The sequence below is a fragment of the Balaenoptera musculus genome, chromosome 4 (genome assembly GCF_009873245.2).
Source record: "Balaenoptera musculus isolate JJ_BM4_2016_0621 chromosome 4, mBalMus1.pri.v3, whole genome shotgun sequence".
Lineage (NCBI taxonomy): Eukaryota > Metazoa > Chordata > Mammalia > Artiodactyla > Balaenopteridae > Balaenoptera > Balaenoptera musculus.
In genome coordinates this window covers 61,502,056-61,528,848 of record NC_045788.1, presented here as the reverse complement: position 1 = coordinate 61,528,848, position 26,793 = coordinate 61,502,056, and the positions used below count along the sequence as shown (strand labels likewise).

The following is a 26,793-nucleotide window of genomic DNA, read 5'->3' as shown; positions in this document are numbered from 1 at the left end:
TTGCCTAAATTTTATACCTTATATAAAAATTAATCAAAAAATTAATCAGGATGGATCACAGATCAAAATTTAAAACTATAAAACTTTTAGAAAAAAACATAGAAAATATTCATGACCTGGGGTTAGAGCTAAGAGTTCTTAGACATGACGCTAAATGCCCAATCCTTAAAAGAAAAAAATCAACAAATTAAACTTGATCAAAATATAAAACTTTTGCTCTGTGAATGACCCTATAGAAAATACTTTCAAATCATCTGACAAAGGACTTGAATCCATAATAGATAAAGAACTCTCTAAATGCAACACTAAGAATAACAATCCATTTAGAAAATGGGCAAAAGACTTAAACAGGGCTTCCCTGGTGGCGCAGTGGTTGAGAGTCTGCCTGCCAATGCAGGGGACGCGGGTTCGAGCCCTGGTCTGGGAGGATCCCACATGCCACGGAGCAACTGGGCCCGTGAGCCACAATTACTGAGCCTGCGCGTCTGGAGCCTGTGCTTCGCAACAAGAGAGGCCGCGATAATGAGAGGCCCACGCACCGTGATGAAGAGTGGTCCCCACTTGCCGCAACTAGAGAAAGCCCTCGCGCAGAAACGAAGACCCAACACAACCATAAATAAATAAATTAAAAAAAAAAAAAAAAAAAGACTTAAACAGACACTTCACCCAAAAGGATATGTGAGTGGCAAATAAGAATAGGAAAAGATGTTAAACATCATTAACCATTAGGGTAGTGCAAATTAAAGTCATGATTAAACACTAAACCACACCTGTTCAGGTGGCTGATATAAAAAATAATGACAATACCAGGCAGTGACGAGTATGTGGAGAAACTGGATCTCTCATAGATTGCTGGTGGGAATCTGAAATGAGACTGTGACAAAGTAATTTCGGTGACAACTAATGTTTGAATCATAAGTAATGTCAAGTCACTTTATATAGTTCTCATGCTATCAAAACTTGAAATAAGAAGTGGGGTCCCCATTCCCTTACAGATTTGTAGTTTATATATTTTCTGAGCTTAAATTACAGTTCCAGCAGTGTGTTTCAGAACCTCAGTGAAGTACAGAGGAAATTTCCATATTTCAAGATCCATTCATTTCATTTTATTTAATTTTTAAATTTTTAAAAATTGAGGTGTAGTTGATTTACAATGTTATATTAGTTTCTTCTTTTTTTTAAAAATCTATTTATTTATTTATTTGGTTGTACCAGCTCTTAGTTGTGACAGGTGGGCTCCTTAGTTGTGGCTCACAGGCTCCTTAGTTGTGGCTCACAGGCTCCTTAGTTGCAGCTCTCCAGCTCCTTAGCTGGGGCACGCAGGCTCCTTAGTTGTGGCATGCAAACTCTTAGTTGTGGCATGCATGTGGCATCTAGTTCCCTGACCAGGGATCAAACCCAGGCCTCCTGCATTGGAAGCACAGAGTCTTATCCACTGCACCACCAGGGAAGTCCCTACAATGTTATGGTAGTTTCAGGCATACAACATAGGGATTCAAAATTTTTATAGATTACACTCCATTTGTAGTTATTATAAAATATTGACTATATTCCCTGTGCTGTGCAATCTATCCTTGTAGCTTATTTATTTTTTACATAGTAGTTTGTACCTCTTAATCCCCTACCTGTATCTTGCCTTTCTCCCTTTCCCTCTCCCCACTGATAACCACTAGTTTGTTCTCTATGAGTCTCTTTCTTTTTGTTATATTCACTAGTTTGTTTTACTTTTTAGATTCTACATGTAAATGATAACATACTATTTGTCTTTCTCTGACAAATTTCACTAAGCATAATACCCTCCAGGTCCATCCATGTTGTTATAAATGGCAAAATTTCATTCTTTTTTATGGCTGACTAGTATTCCATTGTATGTATATGTATGTGTGTGTGTATATATATATATGTATATACACACCATGTCTTTATCCATTCATCTGTTGATGAACACTTAAGTTGCTTTCAGATCTTGGCAATTGTAAATGATGGTGCTGTGAACATTGGGGTACATGTATCTTTTTGAATTAGTGTTTTTGTTTTCTTCAAATATATACCCAGGAGTGGGATTGCTGGATCATATGGTAATTCTATTTTTAGTTTTTTGAGGAACCTTCTTACTGTTTTCCATAGTGGCTGCACCAATTTACGTTATCACCAGCAGTGTACAGGGTTCCCTTTTCTCCACATCCTTGCCAACTAATGTTATTTGTGGTCTTTTTGATGATAGCCATTCTTACAGGTGTGAGGTGATAACTGATTGTGGTTTTCATTTACACTTCTCTGATGATTAGCAATGTTGAGCATCTTTTCACATGCCTATTGTCCATCTGTATGTCTTCTTTGGAAAAATGTCTATTCAGGTCTTCTGCCTATTTTTTAATTGGGTTGTTTGTTTTTTTGATACTGAGTTGTATGAGCGGTTTATATATTTTGGATATTAACCTCCTATTGGTCATATCATTTGCAAATATTTTCTCCCATTCAGTAGATTGTCTTTTCAGTTTGTTGATGGTTTCCTTTGCTGTGAGAAAGCTTTTAGGTTTAATGAGGTCCCATTTGTTTATTTGTGCTTTTGTTTCCTTTGCCTTAGGAGACAGATCCAAGAAAATATTGCTACGATTTATGTCAAAGAGTGTTCTGCCTATGTTTTCTTTTAGGAGTTTTATGGTTTCTGGTCTTACATTTAGTTCTTTAATCCATTTTTTAGTTTATTTTTGTATATGGTGTGAGAAAATGTTCTAATTTTATTCGTTTACATGTAGCTGCCCAGTTTTCCCAGCACCATTTATTGAAGAGACTGTCTTTTCTCCATTGTATATTCTTGCCTCCTTTGTGGTAGATTAATTGAAAAGATCCATTCATTTTAGAAATAGGTAGTGATGAGGGATTTCCTTGGTGGCACAGTGGTTAAGAATCTGCCTGCCAATGCAGGGGACACGGGTTCCATCCCTGGTCTGGGAAGATCCCACATGCCACGGAGCAACTAAGCCCATGTGCCACAACTACTGAGGCTGCGCTCTAGAGCCCGCGAACCACAACTACTGAACCCGCGAGCCACAACTACTGCACCCGCATACCACAACTACTGAAGCCTGCGTGCCTAGAGCCTGTGCTCCACAACAAGAGAAGCCACCGCAATGAGAAGCCCGGGCACTGCAACGAAGTATATCCCCGAGCACCGCAACGAAGAGTAGCCCTCTCTCGCCGCAACTAGAGAAAGCCCACGTGCAGCAACGAAGACCCAACGCAGCCATAAATAAATAAATAAATTTATTGAAAAAAAAGAGATAGTGACGATTGTTGCGTAACATTGTGAATATAAGTAATGCCCATGAATGGTACACTTAAAAATGGTAAAAATGGCAATTTTTATATTGTATGTATTTTGCCACACACACAAAAAAAGTCCATTTAATTTTGCCATTCAGTGACTTCCACCTAAGTTTGAATTGGAAGTGACAAATCTGCAATGTAATGATATGATAAAGGCAAATGTCAAGAGGAAAATCTAATAGAATCCTATGATGCCTACCAGGAGATAAGTATGCTCAACTAAAATCATATACTCATGGATTGATTCAGTACTTGGCTGTACCTATCTGTGTGAAAAGAGGTTTTCAAAGATGAAATTATAAAATCTCTTTACAAATCAGCATTAACAGATGAAAATTTACAATCAATTTTGATGAAAAGGGAAAACAATTTTTAAAAATTTTATTGAAGTATAGTCGATTTACAATGTTGTGTTAATTTCTGCTGTACAACAAAGTGACTCAGTTTTACATATATATTCTTTTTCATATTCTTTTCATTATGGTTTATCACAGGATAGTGAATGTAGTTCCCTGTGCTATACAATAAGACCTTGTTGTTTAGCCATCCTGTATATAATAGTGTGCATCTGCTAACCCCAAACTCCCAATGCATTCCTCCCCTCTCCCACCTTGGCAACCACAAGTCTGTTCTCTATGTCTGTGAGGCTGTTTCTGTTTCATAAATAAGTTAATTTGTCATATTTTAGTTTCTACATATAAGTGATATCATATGGTATTTGTCTTTTTCTTTCTGACTTACTTCACTTAGTATGATAATCTCCAGGTCCATCCATGTTGCTGCACATGGCATTATTTCATTCTTTTTAATGACTGAATAATATTCCATTGTGTATATATACCACATCTTCTTTATCCATTCATCTGTCGATTGACATTTAGGTTGCTTTCATGTCTTGGCTATTGTAAATAGTGCTGCTGTGAACACTGGGATGCATGTATCTTTTTGAATTATAGTTTTGTGTGGGTGTATGCCCAGGAGTGGGATTGCTGGATCATATGGCAACTCTATTTTTAGTGTTTTGAGGAACCTCCATACTGTTTTCCATTGTGGCTGCACCAATTTACATTCCCACCAACAGTATAAGAGGGTTCCCTTTTCTCCACACTCTCTCCAGTATTTATTATTTGTAGACTTTTTAATCATGGCCATTTTTACAGGTGTGAGATGATAGTTCATTGTACAATAGTTTTGATTTGCATTTCTCTAATAATTAGTGATGATGAGCATCTTTTCATGTGCCTATTGGCCACCTGTATGTCTTCTTTGGAGAATTGTCTATTTAGATCTTCTGCCCATTTTTCAGTTGGGTTGTTTGTTTTTTTGTTATTGAATTGTATGAGCTGTTTGTATATTTTGGAAATTGAGCCCTTGTCGGTCGCATCATTTGCAAATATTTTCTCCCAGTCCATAGGTTGTCTTTTCATTTTGTTTATGGTTTCCTTTGTTGTGCAAAAGCTTATAAGTTTGATTAGGTGCCATTTGTTTATTTTTGCTATCATTTCTATTGCCTTGGGTGACTGACTTAAGAAAACATTTGTACGATTTATGTCAGAAAATGTTTTGCCTATGTTCCCTTCTAGGAGTTTTATGGTGTCTTGTCTTACATTTAAGTCTTTAAGCCATTTTGAGTTTATTTTTGTGTATGGTGTGAGGGTGTGTTCTAATTTCATTGATTTACATGTGGCTGTCCAACTTTCCCAACACTACTTGCTGAAGGGACTGTCTTTTCCCCATTGTATATTCTTGTCTCCTTTGTCGAAGATTAATTGACCATAGGTGTATGGGTTTATTTCTGGGCTCTCTGTTCTGTTCCATTGATGTGTATGTCTGTCTTTGTGCCAATACCACACTGTTTTGATTACTGTAGCTTTGTAGTATTGTCTGAAGTCTGGAAGGGTTATGCCTCCTCCTTTGTTCTTTTTCCTCAGGATTGCTTTGGCAATTCTAGGTCTTTTATGGTTACATACAAATTTTAGGGTTATTTGTTCTAATTGTGTGAAAAATGTCATGGATAATTTGATAGGGATCACATTAAATCTGTAGATTGCTCTGGGTAGTCTGGCCATTTTAACAATATTAATTCTTCCAATCCAAGAGCATGGGATATCTTTCCATTTCTTTGAATCATCTTCAATTTCCTTTATTAATGTTTTGTAGTTCTCAGTATATAAGTCTTTCACCTCCTTGGTGAGGTTTATTCCTAAGTATTTTATTTTTTTGATGTGATTTTAAAAGGGACTATTTGTTTGCATTCCCTTTCTGATATTTCATCATTAGTATAAAGAAATGTAACCAAGGGAAAACGATTTTAAACCCCAGTTAAGTGAAATGTTATTCCCTCATAAAAGAATTTCATTCTTCTCATTAGTAGACCTGTACCACCAAAAAAATTGTACTCAATTAGTATTACTATATTTTGAATTTTGGCAATAAATATTTTATAGAAATTTGTTTTCTTTTGTAACATAAGTACCTACATAATATCCTCTGTTTTGTCTTTTGGCCCACAAAGCCTAAAATATTTACTATCTGGACCTTTACAGAAAATGTTGCCAACCCCTACCTTAGAGCATTGATGTTTCACTCTTTGTTCTTCTCTAATACATGCTTTGAAAGCCTTCACAATTTCTCTCTGTGCTCCACTTTAGCTGCATCCCACAGATTTTGATGTGTTATAATTTCTTATCATTTAGCTCAGAATATATATACTAATTTTGACTTGATGTCTTCTTTAACTCGTATTATTTAGAAGTGTGTTGCAATTTTTAGATATTTGGAGATTTTCATGTTATCTCTGTTACTGACTTCTAATTGAATTCCCTCGTGGTCAGAGTACATACACTGTGATATCAGTCTTTTGAAATGTGTTATGGTTTGCCTTGTGACCCAGCATATAGTTCATTTAGGGCAGCTATCCAGTGTGTACTTGAAGTGGTATTATTTAATTTTTGTCTTCTTTTGAAGCTTAGAACATCCAAATAAGGCTGGTCCTTGTCACCTTCTGTACCTACTCTGTACGTATTCTCAGTTTCTCCTCCCTTACAGAGAGTATGTTTGTATTTTTAGTGTGTCTTTCTGCTTTCTCAATCTAATTGTTTTCTTTTCTTCCCCTTGTGGTTATGGGCAGCTTAAAGGTTAAATAAATATTATGTAAACAAAACAAAACAAAACAAAAAAACCTTTGTTGTGTACTTGAATCTCAGTAGACTTAAGTTCATTTTTAGGTGCCATAAATAAGTGTTCACCTTATACCTGAGGACTTTATATGACTTCATTCTTCTCTTGGTGTTGACTCCTTTGTCACGTTTTGTTGTTATTCCCTTGAAGGTAGACTTTGTTTTGAAGTTTGCCTTGCCTTTGACAAAAGGGAAAAAATGCTTCCCAGTTTCTGTGTACTTTCCTGATACTAAGCAGTGACTTATCTGAAGATTCATAAGTATGCTGTGAACTAAAGCTATTGTATTTGAGGAGAGAGCCACATAGGCATGCAGGTGACCACCAGGCACAAATCCTTAATATTTGAGTTGCCTCTGTTTTGTGTGTTAAAGAGGTGGTGTGTCAAAATAGAGACTCCACTTTGTGTGAGGCACAGTGTGTTAGGTGCTGCACCACTTAACTTTTTCTTGATCTGGGGATCTATTCTTTCTTGCTAGTTCACAATAATTACTGGAAATATTTGTGAGAATGTGAGAAAAGCATAAGGTCCTTATAATCCTTACTTGAGGAAAAGAATGCTTATGTTTCTGCAACAGTAACTGCAAAAGTAACTTTGGTTGATAAACAACAAGATCCTACTGTATAGCACAGGGAACTATATTCAACATCCTGGGATAAACCATAATGGAAAAGAATACGAAAAAGAATATATATATATATATATATGTATAACCGAATCACTTTGCTGTACAGCAAAAATTAACACAACATTGTAAATCAACTATACTTCAATAAACTTTCTAAAAAAATTAAGTGACTTTGGGTTACTTTTAGAGTAAACGGGCATAGAGGTGTCCAGATTTTTGGTCCACCCTCTTCTGCCACAGTCAGACTTTGAATTATACGCATTTTTGTTAATATGATTAATTGGTACTTATAAACTTCATAGTAAATATGTATAACTTTGTATTTCCATCCATGAGACTCTCTGCTTCATGCTGCAGAAGTCTGGGTAGGAGCTCTTTAGCGGGGCAGCCAGGGTGAGAGCCCCGCTTCTGCTCTCCCTGTTGCTGATAAGAGAGAGAGAGGAGGCATGTGTGCATCCTGGCTTTTTCTGCATGACAGGGCTGATAATGGGGGGTGGGGGGTGGATTGTGACGTTTTTACCATAGAAAATGGGCAATAGAATTTGCAGTTAGTAGTGTAGTAATTGACTCTCAGTCTATATTGGGAAATGAAAGATAAAACATTTTGGTGATAAAAATATAAATTTTAAGATGTACAACACAATGAGTGAATCCTGATGTAAACTGTGGACTTTAGTTAGTGATAATATATCAGTATTGGGCTGTCAGTTGTGACAAATGTAGCACACTCATGCAAGATGTTAATTATGGAGGAAACGGGGGGAGGTGAGGAGGTATATGGGAACTCTCTGTACTTTCTGCTCAATTTTTCTGAAAGTGCTCAAAAAAATGAAGTCTATTAGTTTAGACATTTTAAGTATCTGGTTTAATGTTCCTTAGCAAGTTCATATCATACAAGTTAGTGTTTAACCTCCTGACCCTTGGGATTTCTTGGGTAAGATGAATCTGGTTTGCAGTTTGAGCTGTTATGTCAGGTAGATTTGGTACTCTCTGTTTGTCTAATGTTCATTAATTGTGCTTTTGCCTTCCCTCCCTATCTGTTGAAACAGTTGGATTGCCAAGATGCCTTGGAAGCAGCAGCCCGAGCTGAGGGCCTTTCCCTGGATGCCTCCATGCATTCTCAGCTCAGAATCCTGGATGAGGAACATCCCAAGGGAAAGTACCATCATAGCTTAAGTGCTCTGAAGCCCATCCGGACCACTTCCAAGTAAGAGGTTCTGCTGGTTAGTGGCTTGGCTGTGAAGCACCAAAAAAAATTCGGGCTAAGATTAGACTATTTGGAGAAAACCTGGGTTTAGCCAGGAGTTCTGTATACTAAACATTGTATTGTAAGTGTTGGCTAGCCTCTCCACGTGCGTTGACAATTTTGTGCTTTGGGTTTTCTCTCCTCAGACACCAGCACCCAGTGGACAATGCTGGGCTCTTCTCCTGTATGACTTTTTCTTGGCTTTCTCCTCTGGCTCGCATAGCCCACAAGAAGGGGGAGCTCTCAACGGAGGACGTGTGGTCTTTGTCCAAGTACGAGTCTTCCGAGGTGAACTGTAGAAGGTAGGCGTCTCTGATCCACCCTCATCTCCCACATACTGGTTGTGTAGGGCCTGAGCTAGGAGTGTGGGTCCGGCAGTGTCAAGTCCAGAGCTCTGTGTCCTTTTAGGATCTGAGCTATCCTATGGAGGGAGGGTAGCCTGGGGGTGACTTTCCCTTTGCTCTTCTGCTTTATCTCCTATTATCATCTTTAATCCTGTTTTAACCACGGGCTTTCTCTCTCTCTCTCAGCCCCGCTTCTCTTCCTGAGTCTGCAGGGAGATTATGTTGCTGCCTTGTGACAGAATACATTTTTGTGGTAGCCGATTGTCATGATTAAAATCTAGTTACGACTCTACATTTTACCACAGGATCCTTCAGAAAGGGTTGGGGACCCTTGAGGAAGGAAGTTCTTATCCACAGGCAGATTCTATTCAGGGATAATTTTTCTGGGTGGAAGGAAAGACTTTCGTTCTCATCATTTTCTGAATCCTGAGAGGCTCCCTATACAGGGTAAATATGTAGTTACCCAGGAAAGGTCTTTCTTCCCCAGAAGGTGAACACTGTACATCACTTGAAAGGAGAGACTGGTGTGAATGGTGGCAGGAGGGAGGCTGGGTGGGGCGGTGTGCGTATTCCCTGGGGAGATGTGTGACGGAGGACATGTGCCCTTGTTAAGACTAGAGAGACTGTGGCAAGAAGAGCTGCATGAAGTTGGGCCAGACGCTGCTTCCCTCCGGAGGGTTGTGTGGACCTTCTGCCGCACCAGGCTCATCCTCTCCATCGTGTGCCTGATGATCACGCAGCTGGCTGGCTTCAGTGGACCAGTAAGTCCTAACCATCCTTCCTGACAGTCTCCAGGGCCCCAGCCACGGCCAGCTGTAACCTTCTTGTTCTGTTGCAGGGGTCACCCTCACCTTTGGGCTAGTTAGCAGCCTTAGAGATGCCTCCAGGTCTTTTGCAAGGGCGCAGTTGATGTTGGGGTGAATGGTGGTTTGTGAGAACTGGAAGGAGGAGGGGGCCGCGTTGCCGGAGGAGAAGCGGACCTGGCTTGCTTCCCTGGGGTGGGGGTGAAGCTGAATGACTCCAGGTCTGCCCAGGGCCGCGCTGCTTTGCCGCGTATCGACACGAAACGACAGTCCTGGTTCGGGAAAGGTGTCTCACAGTGCCGTGAGCAGTGTTGTGTGGCGTAGGCTGTTGCGTTGGTGCTGGTGACACACTGAAGGTCTGGGGGCAGAGTTGTCACATGTTTGACGGTTCTGTGGCACATGAGCCCTCAAGAAGCTGGACGACTGTTGAGGTTCTTAGAGGCTAACCTGAAGTCCATTTCAAATTCTGGTTTACAGTGTAAACCGTGTGGCAGGTGTTGGGGTGGCAGCCCTGGTTTTCCTAGCGTTGCTGAAGCAGAGTAGGGGAGAAGAGTGACGGTCACGCTGTTTTCTGGACGCCTGTTTCTTACACCTGCTGTGCTGCCTTACACTTGAGACTTTGATTAAATCTATTCTCTACATATTTGCCTTGAGGCATCGGAGCCGTAGTACTCCTTATTCTGTGCGTTTTCCGTGTGTGGGTAAGCTGGAGGTTCATGGTTTTGGTAAGTATGGGCCTAAGGTGCATGGTGATTAGGTAAAAGTAATTTGCAGTTTTTCTGTTATGTTTTTTTGTTTGTTTGTTCGTTTGTTTTTGTTTTTAATGTCTGATGCCTTTTAAAAGTTTTGATCTCTTTTCTGAAGCAGAGAACACTACTTTTCTGGTATTGGGTTTCTTATTAATTGACCAACTAACATATTTTTGTATAAGTTTTAAGTAAGAGGGACCATGTAACTGAATATCATGTCACTGACCAAAATGGCAAACGTTTTCATAGGACCAGCTTCCCCCAAGAAGAGCTTCTGTCATTGTTTCACTACAGGGCTGGTGGCTGCTCTGATCTTTGGAAGAATTCTTTCAGCTGGGTAGCACGGTATACAGGCTTCCTTGATTCCATTTGGCCAATGCAAGAATTTAATTGGCTCCTCCCACCTCCCCCCCCCAAAATTCCACAGATTGTTGGGATTTTAATTTTTCACTTGGGAAAAAAAGTTTCTTATGCTTGTTCAGCTTGGGGGCCTTACAGTCACTCACTTGAGCATCTGCATATTCCTTTATCTCTCTTTTAAGGCACAGCGCACTGGAATACTAATCTCTAGTAAACTCTTCTAGATGCCAGGGAAAGCTGAGAGCCTTCCTTTAATAGGAAAACAGCAGCACGCTTTTCCTTTTCTCCACCCTCTTGAGGAAGAGCACCTTAAGGCCTGTGTTATTTCGGGAGATTTTCCCCTAGAACAATCAAGAAAGCAATGGTTCCATCCACAGTGTCTCTAATTAACAAAAAAAAGATTTCAAATTGTAAGCAATGAAAACTTCTTTTTTTGGAGCTCTAATTCTGACAAATTTCTTTTTAATTGGAAATTTGAAGGATCGGGTTTGAGATTAGTATTAGCAATGAGCATACCTTCCACCTGTGGATTTGAATCCTCTGGAAGAACATCCATTTTAGATTTTTGCACGTTTTCTAATATGGCAAGGCTTTCAAACTGGCTTAGTCTGTTCTTACAGAAATCTACGTAAGATCTGACTCCCCAGATACCATATATTTTTTTAATCTCCCCTCAGGTCTCACTGAACCTTGGTAGCCATATGCAGAGCAAATAAAACACAATCAAGTGACTGTGTTCTGTTTTGTTTTTTAACTGCTGGCCAGCTGGGGCTGGACATTAATGATCAAGGTGATCTAAGGTTTCAGTGATGCCAGTGGACCAGTGCCCTGTGCGCACGGTGTCCAAGGGTCACCATATTGTTAATGGAGAGCCAGAATCTCTAAGGGTGTGGTCCTGACCTACGATGAGTGACCAAATTGCTAAACTTGCAGAGATGATTTGTGGCCTTCTTGGATTAAAACAGTTTTAAAAGACCAGGCCTGACCTATGATCTGTGTGTAAAGAATTAGCATCCGCCCTGTAGATCTGCAAGAGACGGCTCCCTCCTGCAGTGCTATCTCTTGGTGAATGCTAACTCTGCTCACGGGCCTTTTGGGGAAAGGACAGTGAAAAGCCTCTAGAGAGGTAAGTTTCCCACCCTTCCAACCTCTCTCCAGCTGCAGCTTGCTTGATGCTGTCAGGATCTGGATTTGGGGGGAGTGTCTCTGTAGTGGAACCAGTGACAGAAGCTGTTCTTTAGAATTTTCAGGATGGCTGTATTCTGCGGTCAGAATGAGAGAGTCAAGCTGGGCAGAATCTCTCGCCAAGAGTTCAGGTAAGGTAATGTTTATTCACTGGGAATGCTTTCCACAGCCAGACAACTATGCTGACAATCTCGAGTTATCTCCCAGTTTGTTTAAATTTAAATGATTAATTTGTAACCTTTTAAAACGAAATTTTGGTTAGATTTTTCATGAAAACCTTTTTTTTTTCTTTGTTCCATACAAAATGGTTTGAAATGTAATTGTTTTTTAAAAACCCCCTATGTGTTGGAAATTCTTTAATCTGCTGTTTCCTCTTTTCCCTCCCCTTTGAAAGTTTTGCATAGTGTAAGCATTCATTTTGTCTTTTACCTTCCCCCTGCTCCTCCTCTCTGGGAGGTACTAATGCTATTACCTGGTGCTGAAAAATGGCACAATAAAGGTATGGGAAGGAAGGAACCCCAAACTACAACCTGCTGTCCTTTCACGCCTTCCTTTGGAGACTGCTCCGTCAGTGCCGAGGTGTGTGAGAAAATGCTTTACTGCACCGCCATCTTACTGAGTTGCTTCACGTGAGGAAAATGGGGTTTTGACCCTGCCACTCAGTGACTCAGTTCCACATTTTGGATTGCATACTGGAAAAGAAGCCAATCTTCTTGCTAGTAAACCAACAACCCAGCTGTATGCAGTGGTGACCCAAGCAATGGATATAAAACCTAAAAATCCGAGGGAGGGGAGAGATGGGATGCAATAGTTCTTGGAATCTGAAATCTGCTATTTATTTGATCAGGTTATTTACTGAGACTTGACATAAATCTGATTGGTGGGAATCTCTTAGGATCTAGTTGACATCTGATATTAATTTCCTCTCAGGAAAAACAAGAAATACCGATTTACCCAGAGAGAGTCTGGGTTCTGGAATTCAGCGTTAGCTGCTTCAGGACAGTTGCTTCTGGCCTCCATTTTTGTCTGTCATTCAAGCGCTGGTTTCCAGCTACAAGTACCCTTTGCTATAAGGATCGGTGTAGATGGGTGAATGGGTTTCTCCTTAATTTTATTTTCTTCCTTCGGGGAGGGGGATTGATTTGGCTTTCTTTTGTTGTGGTTTGTTTTGTTTCATTTTTGGCAAGATCAACTTTAGCTGCAAGGACTCGAAAAGACTCTGAAGGATGCCACCCGTTTTCCCTTGAGGCCTAGATTTTTGTATTCCCTCCGGAGCAGAGGTCACTCCTCACAGCCTAGTGAACCAATAACACCAGTGATTTTAAGCAGAGAGTCAACTCTTTGGGGAGTTTCCAGTTTTGTTTTTTTTTTTGTTTTTTTAATTCTCTTTCCTTAGCAGCAAGGTCATTATTCCTGGAGAATCTCCTCTATTGCAGACTAACTGCAACTTCAGGAGCCCTAACCGATTAAGTGCCGTCAGCTTGATGCGCTACTCCGGACTCTGGAAACAGATACTGGTTCTATGCTGTAATTTCCACTGTGTGCAGTTAAAACAACAGTCGGGGCCAGACCTGTTGGCTGGCTAGCCCTGTATAACTCGACTCTGTATGTTCCCATGTATGTTACCGCAATGCTCCTCCTGTTGTACAGTGTCTGTGAGATGCTCTTTGAAGATGGTACTTTTTATTTTTTTTCATTTTCAATAAAAGTACGTTACCCCCCACTTCCTGGTATTTAATCCTGTTGCTGAGTGTGCCTCGTGTGAGTGTGTGCTCCGGCGTTGCAGGACCTCAGAGCTGGAGGCGGCACTCGGTGGTTCTTGGGGGGCTGCTGCCTTCCCTCCCTGCAGGTGGTGTTACACATGTGCTACCTGAGGTAACCCGTTTTTGTTTTTGGGAGGGAGCGGGGAGTGTGGGAGGGCCCTTGGGAGGGTCTCTGGATTTGGCATAGTCTTGGCTTTGTTTGCTCTCTTCTGTACTATTAAACTGCTGATGTTTATTTTCAGGAATGTTTTGCAAATGCACTTCTCACTCTTCCCCAGTCCAACTGTAGGTACACTGTTCCTTTTTAATCAAATAAGCACGTTTGAAACGATCCAAAAAAAAAAAGGGTCTTAATTTCATGTAAAGAAATGTATCATTGTGTGGAGATAACTGGAATAAGGTCAAATATATATACTTTTTAATGACCGTGTGTTGAGAATGAATTTCAGCTCATGGACAGGTTTATGTTACATTAGAAAGAGTATGGGTTTTGGTGGTGTCCTGAAGGAAGAAAGTTTCAAATTAGACCTACCTCCTGCAAATTGCTCTGCGTAAATAGCTGCAGGTGGACCGTCAGCAATAGCTGGTCCTCCGAGAAGGTCTTTCTCTGCTTAGGCACCTGTCACTGTACAGTGGAGCTGCCTCCTCTTTCTAACCTAACATAAAGCTGTGGCGTGGCGTGTGAGTGCCGTGGAGAAGCTGACTGCGGTGTGTGTTTCTCCCTGTAGGCCTTCATGGTGAAACACCTCCTGGAGTACACCCAGGACACAGAGTCTGACCTCCAGTACAGCTTGCTGTTAGTCCTGGGCCTCCTCCTGACAGAAATCGTGCGCTCTTGGTCACTTGCACTGACGTGGGCATTGAATTACCGAACTGGGGTCCGCTTGCGGGGGGCCATCCTGACCATGGCGTTTAAGAAGATCCTTAAGCTGAAGAACATTAAGGAGAAGTCCGTGGGTGAGGTGAGCGAGGGGTGTCTGCTTCAGGGCAGAGAGAAAGCTCCCAACCTGAGCTCTTTCCTTCCCTTGGGTCCCCGTTCTGTCCTTCCTCTTCCTCCTGAGGCAGCGCCTGTGTCCTCGCAGTGTCCACTCACTGCTCTTTGTGTCTCGTAGCTCATCAACCTGTGCTCCAACGATGGACAGAGGATGTTCGAGGCAGCTGCCGTTGGCAGCTTGTTGGCTGGAGGACCTGTTATTGCCATCTTGGGCATGATTTATAATGTAATTATTCTGGGACCAACAGGCTTCCTGGGATCAGCTGTTTTTATCCTCTTTTATCCTGCAATGGTGAGTAAGCCTCCTTACCGTATTTTGGCAGCTTCTCCTCAGATGAGTTACTTCCATTGGGCTATATATAGTAGGCACCACCGAGGTATCACATCTTTGATTGGAAATTTCCTTAAAGCAGGTACCTGGTTTGGAAATGTCTAAAAAGAGCTAGACAGTGTTCAATCCATACAGGCAGCATTTTGACTTCAGAGGACGTCAGATGTCACTTGAATAAAGGCAGTAGCTCCTAAGTGAGATTTAAAAAGAGGGAGTGTGAGTGAAGGAGGTCAGGAGGTGAACCCTGGTTCCCCCAGGTAACACAGGAGAGGTTGAGTCACGGCACCTCAAGGTGATACTAACTGATATGGCTCTCCCGCTTCCCTCTGGTAGCATAGGTATCTGTGATTACTCTGAGGACAGATGTTTACTTGTCTTAACTTTCTTCCAAACGATAAGAGTCAAATACTATTTGATTATCATTTAATAGACCACTTTTATTAAAAAGCAGTACAACTACGGGATGCTCACTTTATTTATAATAATCTTAAGTGGATTTATTTCCCAGAAAGACTAGACAGTTCTAACTCTGAATAAGCTGTGATTTGGCGTGACATCGCTTTTCCTTTCAGATGTTTGTATCACGGATCACTGCATATTTCAGGAGAAAATGTGTGACCATCACAGATGACCGTGTCCAGAAGATGAATGAAGTCCTCACCTACATTAAATTTATTAAAATGTATGCCTGGGTCAAAGCATTCTCTCAGAGTGTACAAAGTGAGTTGAAAGACTTCATATGTGTATATGGTAGAAGGATGTTGGCTTCTGTGCTTCCTGAGCACATTAGCTACTGGGAATCCTAATGTCATAGGATCATAATACCTTATGTTCTTATAATAGCCTATGAGCTTTACGTTGATAGGGATCTTAGAGACTGGCACCCATAACCTCATCTCACAAATGAGGAAATTGAGACCTGAGAAAATTGCGATTTTTTCCAAGATAACTCAGCTGGTTATGAGTAATTTATTCAGTTTCAAAGCCCCCTATCTATACTCTCATCCAGCCCATAATTTTCTGGTCTGACCGTGAAGACATCACGGAAAACAGTATCAAGTGGCCACTGAGAGCTCCACTTCTGCCCCCACCACTCTGTGGGTGCATGCGCACTACGGGTAGGTGGGTGTGAGACCCTGGGCGTAGTGCTGGGAGAAGGGCTAGGCTGGAGGTCAGGACAGCTGGACTCTGGGCCTCGCTCTGCCACTAACTCACAGGGGTGTTTTAATTTGGTTTCTTTTCAAATAATTGATTTATGTTGAGTCACAAGGTTCTCAGTGCCTGCCCTGATCCTGATCCGTAAATTCAGTGCAGACATAAACATGTCGTATGTAAATGCCACAAAGTTTGGAGGAATAATTAGCACATTAGCTGGGCATTCCAAAAGATCTCAACAAAAGTTGAAATCTTGGGCCCTAAAAAAGGTGAATTTAAGAAAAATATATTTAAAGGCACTTTAGGGGACTTCCCTGGTGGCACAGTGGTTAAGAATCCGCCTGCCAATGCAGGGTACACAGGTTCGAGCCCTGGTCCAGGGAGATCCCACATGCTGTGGAGCAACTAAGCCCGTGCGCCACAACTACTGAGCCTGCGTTCTAGAGCCCACGAGCCACAACTACTGAGCCTGTGTGCCACAACTACTGAAGCCCACGCAGCTAGAACCCGTGCTCTGGAACAAGAGAAGCCAATGCAATGAGAAGCCCACACACCACAACGAAGAGCAGCCCCCGCTCACTGCAACTAGAGAAAGCCGCGCAGCAACGAAGACCCAGCACAGCCATAAATAAATAAATAAATAAATAAATATTTAAAGGCACTTTAGAGTTCAAATGAGAAGACATAGTTACATTTAAATTTAATTTAAATATAAAAGATATGACTGTTCATTGACCATAATCTCACAGTGAGCTAACCTGAATATGATCCAGTTAAAAAGTTGGTGCAGGGGACTTCCCTGCGGTCTAGTGGTTAAGACGTCGCGCTTCCACCGCAGGGGGCGTGGGTTCCGTTCCTGGTCGGGGAGCTAAGATCCCACATGCTGCGTGGCGTGGCCAAAAAATAAAAAAGTAAAAAAAAGTTTAAAAGTTGGTGCAGTTTTGGGTTGAACAGAAATATAGTGTTCAGATCAAGGAAGCTGTTTTATTTTCACTGCTTGGTTTGTTGACTAAACAGACCTTTAGGAATATGGTGTCCACTTCATAAACTTTAATTATGAGTGGTCAGAAACGTCCAGCAGTGGATTAGGCTCCTTCTTCAAGTAGTGAGTTTGTTGCCAATAGAATGGAACAATTGGGTGCTAACAGGACGTCTGCCAAGCCTGTTGGCAGGGTCACCAATGATGGTCCCTTCCGGCTCTCAGATTCTAATTTTCTCAGTTTTATAATCTTCTTTCTGAGACTCCAGTCATCCTTCAGCCCCTGACTTTGGTATCTTTACCTGTGTGTTTTAGCTTGAAAAGAGCATTCTTGCTCATAGACTTGGGCAAGTTATGTGATACATGTTAAAGCAATGAGTTGAATTTTTTAAAAGTATGACTTGAGACCTGGCTCTCAATATATTTCCCAGTGTTTGGGGCAGTGGTAATACCTTTAAAGGTCAGTTCATAGTCTCCCAGAAAAATTGCTTTTATGTTTGAAAATTTTTTGAAAATACCTCACCGCTTTATTGTCATACTTCTTACTCCCTGGTCTTTTATACTCCATGGTTGCTCTGTTAATAAGGTTGTCAGTTTTATAAATATTTAAGAAAAATCATTCTGCTTACAAAAATTGTATTTCACTCATCTTCTTCCAATCACCCTTACTGCTTTTTGTGTGGAAGCCTCTATTCTAGCACCAACATACAGTAGACACCCTAGTAAATCTTAGTTCCTTTTTAATTCTCCATTATCGTTGTATAGTCTTTCTTATAAGTACCTAACCTAGAAATAAACAACCAGGTAAGCAAACAAAACTCCCACTAGCAGATATGATTAATATGTTCATTCCTTCTAAACATAAGAAATTTGCAAAAAGAGTTAGACTAAGGCAGAAGATGATCATTGTACTGAAAAGTAGTGACTGTTTTCTGTTAGATTCATTCCTGTGACTTCATCCATTTCAAACCTCAAGCTTTTGTGATTGTAATTGATGGCCATATTGACCTAGTTTTTTGCATCATAGATGTTACAGGGTCGTTTTAAAACCAGTGGTGGCTGAAGACCTACCAAGTCTTGTTTGGTGACAGGGGAGCAATATCCCATGGTTTCCTTCGACTTGCTTTTTAGAAACTGGCTTGCTTTTTATTCTTAGAAATCCGAGAGGAGGAACGTCGGATGTTGGAAAAAGCCGGGTACTTTCAGAGCATCACCGTCGGTGTGGCTCCCATTGTGATGGTGATCGCCAGTGTTGTGACCTTCTCTGTTCACATGACCCTTGGCTTTGATCTGACGGCAGCACAGGTCAGTGAGCCCTCAGGGCTTGGGGACGTTTTAGAAATACCACATATAGAGATGCTCTGGTCCTCTTGTTACTAGATTTGGATTTTTTTCATTCATGTGGTTAATCTGAGAAGTGGAAGAGTGGGGATTTAGCCCCAGTGCACAAATAAGTGTACGGGTTGTTTTACAACTTTGGGTTTTTATTCTCAAAATACAGGTCATTGTTTGATTCAGATTCACTGAGAATTTTAATTAGAGGTCTCATAAAAACTCTACCTTAAAAAATATATATCTGAAATATATCTGACTCGTGCCACCATTTGACAGTCAAGTTACAGCCCTCCTTAAACCTGAAAGGAAATTGATGACGTCGTGTTACTTTAGTCGCATAACCTCATCAGGCTCAGTTTCTTCTCTTTTCCTATTTTCAGGCTTTCACAGTGGTGACTGTCTTCAATTCCATGACTTTTGCTTTGAAAGTTACACCGTTCTCAGTAAAGTCCCTCTCAGAAGCATCCGTTGCTGTCGACAGATTTAAGGTAAGTGGTTCCCTTCCCTCCTCCGTGTCAGGAGCCGTGGCAAAACTAATTGCTGCCTTTATTCCAATGGGCCACATGGGCTGACTGCACTTGGCTTTTTTCACCTTCAGCCTTTCGGCAAGTTGGTAAGAAAGGGGGCAGTGGAGGAGACTCAGGGGACCTTTTCAAAGAAATATGAATTTTTACCTTTTGTAGACAGCCTAGTTCTGGGCTCCCAAAATTTCAGTGTTCCCCTTCAGAGCTAGTCCCTTCTGCCTGGACCTAACATGGATATATGTTATAATTTACTGGGTCTTTAAGTGATTCAAACCTAGGCAATTAGAATTATCAGGAGGCTGTCAGCTTTTTCTCACCTTGATCTATATCTACATCTACCTCTACCAAAATACTGTCGGGAATAAGCTCTTTTTGATGCTTTTCCCTGCCCTGTGGTTGCCACTCATGATACAGGTAATGCAGTGACATGGGAATAGTCATAAGACTAGATCATACTGAGAACTGCAGTTAAGGACGTATCAGGGGTTTTTTTTCCTTGCACGTGGTTAGTTGATTGTGCCTTGACTGTGTTTTTTGTGCCTTCAGAATAATACAAATACATGATACAAGAGGTAGATATATTTGGGACGGTGGAGGGAGATAGATATTTGAAAGTGGTTAATACTTAAAAAAAAAAAAAGTCCAGCACCTGTGTGGCTGGACTCTCTTGACAAAGCCACTGCAGAGGGTAGCTCCTGCTAATACTTCTTGGCTGCTGAGAGCAATACAAAAGCAAGGTCAGTACCTGGAAGTCTTGAAGCTCAGGTGTTTGAGGGATTGATACCATCACCTTAGGCGTTCAGGAGAAAAATTGGGTTTTCCCCTTAAGAAGAATGGAGAATAGCTTCCCAAGATTTATTTATATTTTACTTGTTTACAGTTAACCAGGTGAATTTTGTTTGGTCAAGAAAGCTAGTCCTCAAGAATGTGCCCCCCGACGCTAGCCCCAAGCCCTCCCTCTCCCCAGCCTGGCTGCTAGAAGGCCAAGATCCAGAGCCACGTGAAAAGAAATGGTCTAATTGTAATCAGAGCCTTATTTTGCAGAACCCACAATATCTAGTTTTGAAGAAGGCAGATTTTTTTTGTAAATTAAAAAAATCTTATTGGCTTTATTCAGCGATTCATAAATTGGGCAACATCCAATCTAGCAACTAGAAGGAGCTCCGAGGAGCTGTACAAAATGAAAGTCTTTTATAGGTAGAAGGGAGCAGGAACAAGGAAGTTATTCTAGGCAGAAAATCGCATTGGTTATTACAAGGTTACTTTCCTTTAGGGGATGGCAGGGGTCTATCAGGCAGGTTACCTAACTAGTGCTGATCAGGTGATTCCTGATTGACTTGTTTAATATTCCATTTCTGGGAGAGCAGAAACTATAGTTAGGTCTCAGTTTGGTGACGTGGGGCTTAGCATAAGTGACTCATTTGGGGCCTGTTGTCTTGTTTTTAACAGCCCACAGGAAGCAGACCAGAACTCATCCTAAATGGATCAATTTCCTCCTAAAACAAAAACGCAACATTTTATATAGGATTTAACCAAGACCTAGAGTCTCATAATATAATATTCAAAATGCCCAAGATACAATCCAAAATTACTCTGCATACAGAGAAATTCTAGATACTGAGATGACCCAAATGTTGGAGTTATCAGAAAAAGACCTTAGAAATGAAAAGATAGAAAGTCTCAGCAGAGAAATAGAAGATATAGAAAATAACCAAATAAAAAAATTTTAAGCTAAGAAAATATATTAATCAAAAATTGAAAATATATTGGATGTACTTAGTAGCAGAATACAGGTGACAAAGGAAAGTCTGTGAACTTGAAGATAGATCAGTTGAAATTATCTGTGATAAGTAGAATGTCCACCCCTAAGGCAGATGTTTTGAGCATAAATTTGTCCCCCTATTTGTTTCTCTGTCCTTTTTAGTGAATGGCTTTGGTGGTATTTTGGACGAAGGAATAGGAATTTATAGTATACATTTGTTCACACACACCCACCCCCCACCCCCCTTATTTCTCGAGAGCTCTCTTCTTTTCACTTACTAGTGAGAACCTGTTTTAGCAGGTGGTTTTTCACGCTATAGATCCTTCCTCTATCCAGGAAGCTTCAGAGTTAATAATAGAAGCAAAATCACCCCCAGCTCTGTTGTATGCCTCATGAGAATGAGTCGCATTCTAGCTAATTCCGCTTGGCAGTCTCCTCCTTCCCCCCGCCTCCACTTCTGGGAGAATGATAACTTTAGAAAGGCAGTGAGAAGCCACCTTATAACTTTTCTGATAAGACAGTCACCAGTATAGTGTTGCCAGGTTCAGCAAATAAAAACACAGGCCCCCCCCAGTTAATAACTGCATGAGACATACTTATACTAAAAGAGACTATTCATTGTTTATCTGGAATCAAAATTTAACTAGGCATCCTGTATTTTATCCGGCAACCCTATGAGTAGTCCCCTCTTCTGCTCAAAAGATACATTCTGATTTGATTGCTTCAGTGAGTGAGAGTAGTGTTTTGATGTAAAGTTGAGTTTTATGGTGTATGTATCTCTAAGATTCTGTTGTCCTGGCAGGTGCAAATCCAAGTAGATATAAATTTAGGTGTGTGGGGGGCTTGTGTGCCTCAGCATGTCCAGGCAGAGCGACCTGAAGTAACTCTTTAGGAGAGAGAAATGATAGGAATTCTGTCAGCATATGGTTTCACTCTGTGAGGGTGGGCAGAATATTTGGCATGTTATTCTCAGCCCAGTCTCTCAGGAAGGCTCTGAACAAATGACACCAATGGCTCTTTTCAGAAAACTGAACTTTAAAAAAAAAAACTACTTTTTTTAAAGGTTGACCAAGAGTGAAGATTATCTAGGAGATTTAGAAACATGACATTTCTGGGAAGATCAGGGATTGGGAATGGATAGGAGACGTGGCAATTTAGGGATGCAAAGATCAAGCTTAGGAGTTCAGGATTTAGGAGAAAGGGCTTGCTCTGAGGCAAGGGGATTATATGGTACATTTAATAGCACCTGCAAACTTCAAAATAGTTAGGGGTTCTCGGTAACTAAGCAAAGAGTCCTGCCATTAAGAGTCATCTTTTCTCTAAAGACTTTCTAATGTTTAAAAAAAATTTTAATCATACTGGGAATCCAACCGGGATAGCACCCTATAAGGAAGATCACTGGGTTAAGGGAGGTGTCAAAGTGGGTTCAAAGTCATGGGCACATGTTGGTCCTGGGCAGAGGTTTATTATGGTCAGTGTTTCAGATCTAATTTCAGAGACACTTAGCTTTTCAAGCATTCCATTTTTCTTCCCCTGATATAACTCAGTGGGACTTGGGGAATGAGTGGGAGGGAAGAGTCTTTCTTTCTTCCCAAGGATGTTTCCGAGGGAGATACCCTTCCCTTCCACGCAAGCCCTATGTTTGAATTCTCACAAGTTCCGAGGCAGGACTTGGAAGACATGAGAACTTGTTGGCGAGAAGATGTACTTCACCGTCAATAAAACCTTAGGTACTCCTTTCTAACCAGAGCGAGCTAGGCCTGGTCACAATCTCAGCTCTGCCTCTCCCCCTGACATGTGCATGAGGGAAGTGCCTAGGCTTGGGGGTTCTGCAGGAGTGGTCTGGAAGGGAAACAGAGTGACGAGGGTCTGGGCAGGAGAGCAGCGTGCCCGCCCTTTGGTTTTCCTGCTTGCATTTTACTACCTGCTACTCAGCAACTCATGAGTGAGAACAGGGGCTGCAGACCAGTCAGTTAAATAGCCCTTGGTCCACATTAGACTGGTGGAAAAGGAAAGAGTAGTTTAGCGTGTAACTGGTAGCGTAGAGTGTTGGGCCAGTTAAGTAGGCCCCTGTCCATCCCGAGGGTGTCCCCACACTCCCGTGACCTCTCCGTGGGCCTGAGGCTGAGCTACACTAATGAGCTACCTTTTGCCCTTCAGCTTCCTTCCACTGTATAGCCTGATGTGTTTTGCTTCGTGAGTGTACGCCCTAGGCTTGTCTCCCTGGTCTTGATCCAGTGTCTCATCTTTGCACCTCTCTCACAACTCCTATCAGAGTTTGTTTCTAATGGAAGAGGTTCACATGATAAAGAAAAAACCAGCCAGCCCTCACATCACGATAGAGATGAAAAATGCCACCTTGGCATGGGACCCCTCCCACTCCAGTCTCCAGAACTCACCCAAGCTGACCCCCAAAACGAAAAAAGACAAGAGGGCTGCCAGGGGCAAGAAAGAGAAGGTGAGGCAGCTGCAGCGCACTGAGCATCAGGCGGTGCTGGCAGAGCAGAAGGGCCACCTCCTCCTGGATAGTGACGAGCGGCCCAGTCCTGAGGAGGAAGAGGGCAAGCACACCCACCTGGGGAACCTCCGCCTGCAGAGGACGCTGTACAACATCGACTTGGAAATTGAAGAGGTAACCATCTACCAGGTGTCTGTTCTGGCCGGGGTAGGCAGCTGCCGGTCCTTTTAGCAGAGGGCTTTCTCTCTGGGAGTGGTTTTGAACTAAAGAGCAAATCTGGCCAGTTCCCCCTCTAGAAGGGATATTTAGGCATTTAACAATAGAAACGAATAACAACTGCTCTCATGAGATGACTCATTTCATAAGCGAGGAGATGAAGCATTCGAGCGGGTTTTCCACAATGTTGCCCTGAATAGGTTTGATTTAGTTGTATGTGAGCTGTAATAATTATTTCTGGTTATTGTAACTCTGTGTGAGCTTCTTATTAGCACTGGGCTGTGCATAGCACAGAACCTGACATATCATAGGTACTCTCAGTGATGCTGTCCTCAGCAATTCTATTGTAACTTTATTTTTTGATGTAAGTAAAGGATCATTATGGTATATGATGTCACGGCCCAGGTAACACAGGACTAGAGTCTCCCACAGGTCCTCCTATAGAGAGTGGCTGCCATAGACACTTCAGGTTCAAGGCTTTTAACATACAGAATGTGACTGGGAGCCAGCACCATGTTGACGGCTGCAGCATCCAGAGGGTCCCAGGTGTATTTATATCTACTCGTTCCGTTTTTGAGCGCCAGCTCCCTGCCAGGCACTGTTATAGAGTTGTGGATAGAGCAGCGAAAAACCAAATAGGCCAAGATCCCTGCCCTCCTGGAGTTTACCTTCTTCTGAGCAAAGACAGATGGTAAACAAGTAAAAGGGCTACGAAGAAAGGGGATAGAGTGCTTGCTGGGCGGGGAGCAGGTGTGGTCAATTTAAATAGGCCTCTTAAGGGAAGGCCTCACTTAAACTAAGATCCCACGTGCCATGTGGCCCAGCCAAAAAAAGAAAAAAAAAAGGAATAACAGGCATAATGCATTTTTTACAAATTGAAGGCTTCTGGAAACCCTGCATCAAGCAAGCCTGTAGGCATTTTTCCGTCAGCATTTGCTTACTTCATGTCTCTGTCTCGTGTTGGTAATTCTCGAAATATTTCACACCCTCCACCAGCAAAAAGATTACGACTCATTGAAGACTCAGATGATGGTTAGCATTTTTCAGTAATAAAGTGTTTTTAAATTGGTATTTACATTGTTTTTCTTAGACATAATGTAATTGCACATTTAGTAGACTAAACTATAGTGTAAACATAACTTATACATGCACTGGGAAACCAAAACATTCGTGTGACTCGCTTCATTGCGATATTTGCTTTATTGCGGTGGTCTGGAAGCAGACCCACAATATGTCCAAGGTATGCCTGTATTTGAGCAAAGGCTTGAAGGAGCGAGCCACATGGATACATGGAGGAAGAAGAGCATTCAGGCAGAGGGAACAGAAGCACGAAGGCCCCGAGCATGCAGTGTGCCTGTCACAAGAGCAGAGTGAGCATGGGAGAGAGGGGAGGGTGCTGAGGGCAGAGAGTCTTGGGGCTCCAGAGCCTCCTGGAATGATTTCCGCTTTACTCTGAATGGATAGAGAAGCCGTTAGAGGGTTTGGAGAAGAGTGATGTGATCTGACTTACGTATGAATAGAATCATTCTAGCTTCTGGATTCAGAAGAGTGTGTAGGGAAACAGGAGGGAAGTGAGGAGAACCAAGGAAAAACATAAGAGTTTTCTGGACCAAGGGTGGTGGTAATGGAGGTGGTAAGGAATGTTCATCTACTTAATTGGAAGTGGGCTTAGGGGGTTCTAATGCGGTGTGAGGCCTGTTACACAGATCCAGAGCTGGACTAAAGGGAAAACAAAAAGCTCCCAGCTCTTGGAAGCTATAGACAAGAGCTGGGGGAGATGGTCCTCTATGAGACCACCTGAAACAACTAGCATGGTTCATCATTGGAGGGCACACAAGTCAGTTTTTTTTTTTTTAAACATCTTTATTGAAGTATAATTGCTTTACAATGGTGTGTTAGTTTCTGCTTTATAACAAAGTGAATCAGTTATACATATACATATGTTCCCATATCTCTTCCCTCTTGCATCTCCCTCCCTCCCACCCTCCCCATCCCACCCCTCTAGGTGGTCACAAAGCACCGAGCTGATCTCCCTGTGCTATGCGGCTGCTTCCCACTAGCTATCTATTTTACATTTAGTAATGTATATATGTCCATGCCACTCTCTCACCCTGTCGCATCTCACCCCTCCCCCTCCCCGTATCCTCAAGTCCATTCTCTAGTAGGTCTGTGTCTTTATTCCTGTCTTGCCACTAGGTTCTTCATGGCCTTTTTTTTTTTCCCTTAGATTCCATGTATATGTGTTAGCATACTGTATTTGTTTTTCTCTTTCTGACTTACTTCACTCTGTATGACAGATTCTAACTCCATCCACCTCATTACAAATACCTCCATTTCATTTCTTTCTATGGCTGAGTAATATTCCATTGTATATATGTGCCACATCTTCTTTATCCATTCATCCGATGATGGACACTTAGGTTGCTTCCATGTCCTGGCTATTGTAAATAGAGCTGCAATGAACATTTTGGTACATGACTCTTTTTGAACTATGGTTTTCTCAGGGTATATGCCCAGTAGTGGGATTGCTGGGTCGTATGGTAGTTCTATTTGTAGTTTTTTAAGGAACCTCCATACTGTTCTCCATAGTGGCTGTATCAATTTACATTCCCACCAACAGTGCAAGAGTGTTCCCTTTCCTCCACACCCTCTCCAGCATTTATTGTTTCTAGATTTTTTGATGATGGCCATTCTGACCAGTGTGAGATGATATCTCATTGTAGTTTTGACTTGCATTTCTCTAATGATTAATGATGTTGAGCATTCTTTCATGTGTCTGTTGGCAATCTGTCAAGTCAGTTTTTTTAACTCCAATTACCTTTTTAAAAATTAATTAATTATTTTATTTTTGGCTGTGTTGGGTCTTCGTTGCTGCACAAGGGCTTTCTCTGGTTGCGGCGAGCGGGGGCTACTCTTCGTTGCGGTGCACGGGCTTCTCATTATGGTGGCTTCTCTTGTTGTGGAGCATGGGCTCTAGGCACACGGGCTTCAGTAGTTGTGGCACACAGACTCAGTAGTTGTGGCTCACGGGCTCTAGAGTGCAGGCTCAGTAGTTGTGGCGCACAGGCCTAGTTGCTCCGCAGCATGTGGGATCTTCCCGGACCAGGGCTCGAACCCCTGTCCCCTGCATTGGCAGGCGGATTCTTAACCACTGCGCCACCAGGGAAGTCCAGACTTCAATTAACTTTTAACAGCAGGCTCCTTATTTAATAACAATTATCTTGATTGAGGCAACTATATCACATTGCTGATCAGCTCTATTAGCGGATTATTCCTTGTAATCAGCTGAAATTTACTCTTCTCCTTTCTATCTGTTGATCCTGCTTCTGCCCTTTCCAGCCCACGTTCACATGACAGACCTTTAGCTATTTGAAGAGATACCACAATTCCCCCAGCCCCCCTCTTTAGGGAAGAGGTGGGAAGTTAATATTTGCCTGATGTCTTCTGTGCCCC

General features: G+C 41.8%; 1 protein-coding gene across 9 annotated transcripts in view; it reads left to right on the top strand.

The window, feature by feature from the left end:
• ABCC5 (ATP binding cassette subfamily C member 5) overlaps positions 1 to 26,793 on the top strand; it is a 91,978-nt gene that overhangs the window by 22,371 nt on the left and 42,814 nt on the right. For 3 of the 9 annotated variants that reach the window (XM_036849958.1, XM_036849960.1, XM_036849959.1), the window contains exons 3-11: positions 8,186 to 8,343; positions 8,529 to 8,684; positions 9,340 to 9,487; positions 14,315 to 14,548; positions 14,699 to 14,872; positions 15,484 to 15,631; positions 18,202 to 18,350; positions 18,761 to 18,868; positions 22,942 to 23,298. In XM_036849958.1, coding sequence (XP_036705853.1) covers positions 8,186 to 8,343; positions 8,529 to 8,684; positions 9,340 to 9,487; positions 14,315 to 14,548; positions 14,699 to 14,872; positions 15,484 to 15,631; positions 18,202 to 18,350; positions 18,761 to 18,868; positions 22,942 to 23,298 — 1,632 coding nt within the window. Of the gene's footprint in view, positions 1 to 8,185; positions 8,344 to 8,528; positions 8,685 to 8,912; positions 9,174 to 9,339; positions 9,488 to 9,509; positions 13,932 to 14,314; positions 14,549 to 14,698; positions 14,873 to 15,483; positions 15,632 to 18,201; positions 18,351 to 18,760; positions 18,869 to 22,941; positions 23,299 to 26,793 lie in introns of those variants that run through there. The other 6 variants (XM_036849964.1, XM_036849961.1, XM_036849963.1 and 3 more) reach the window with 6 other exon arrangements.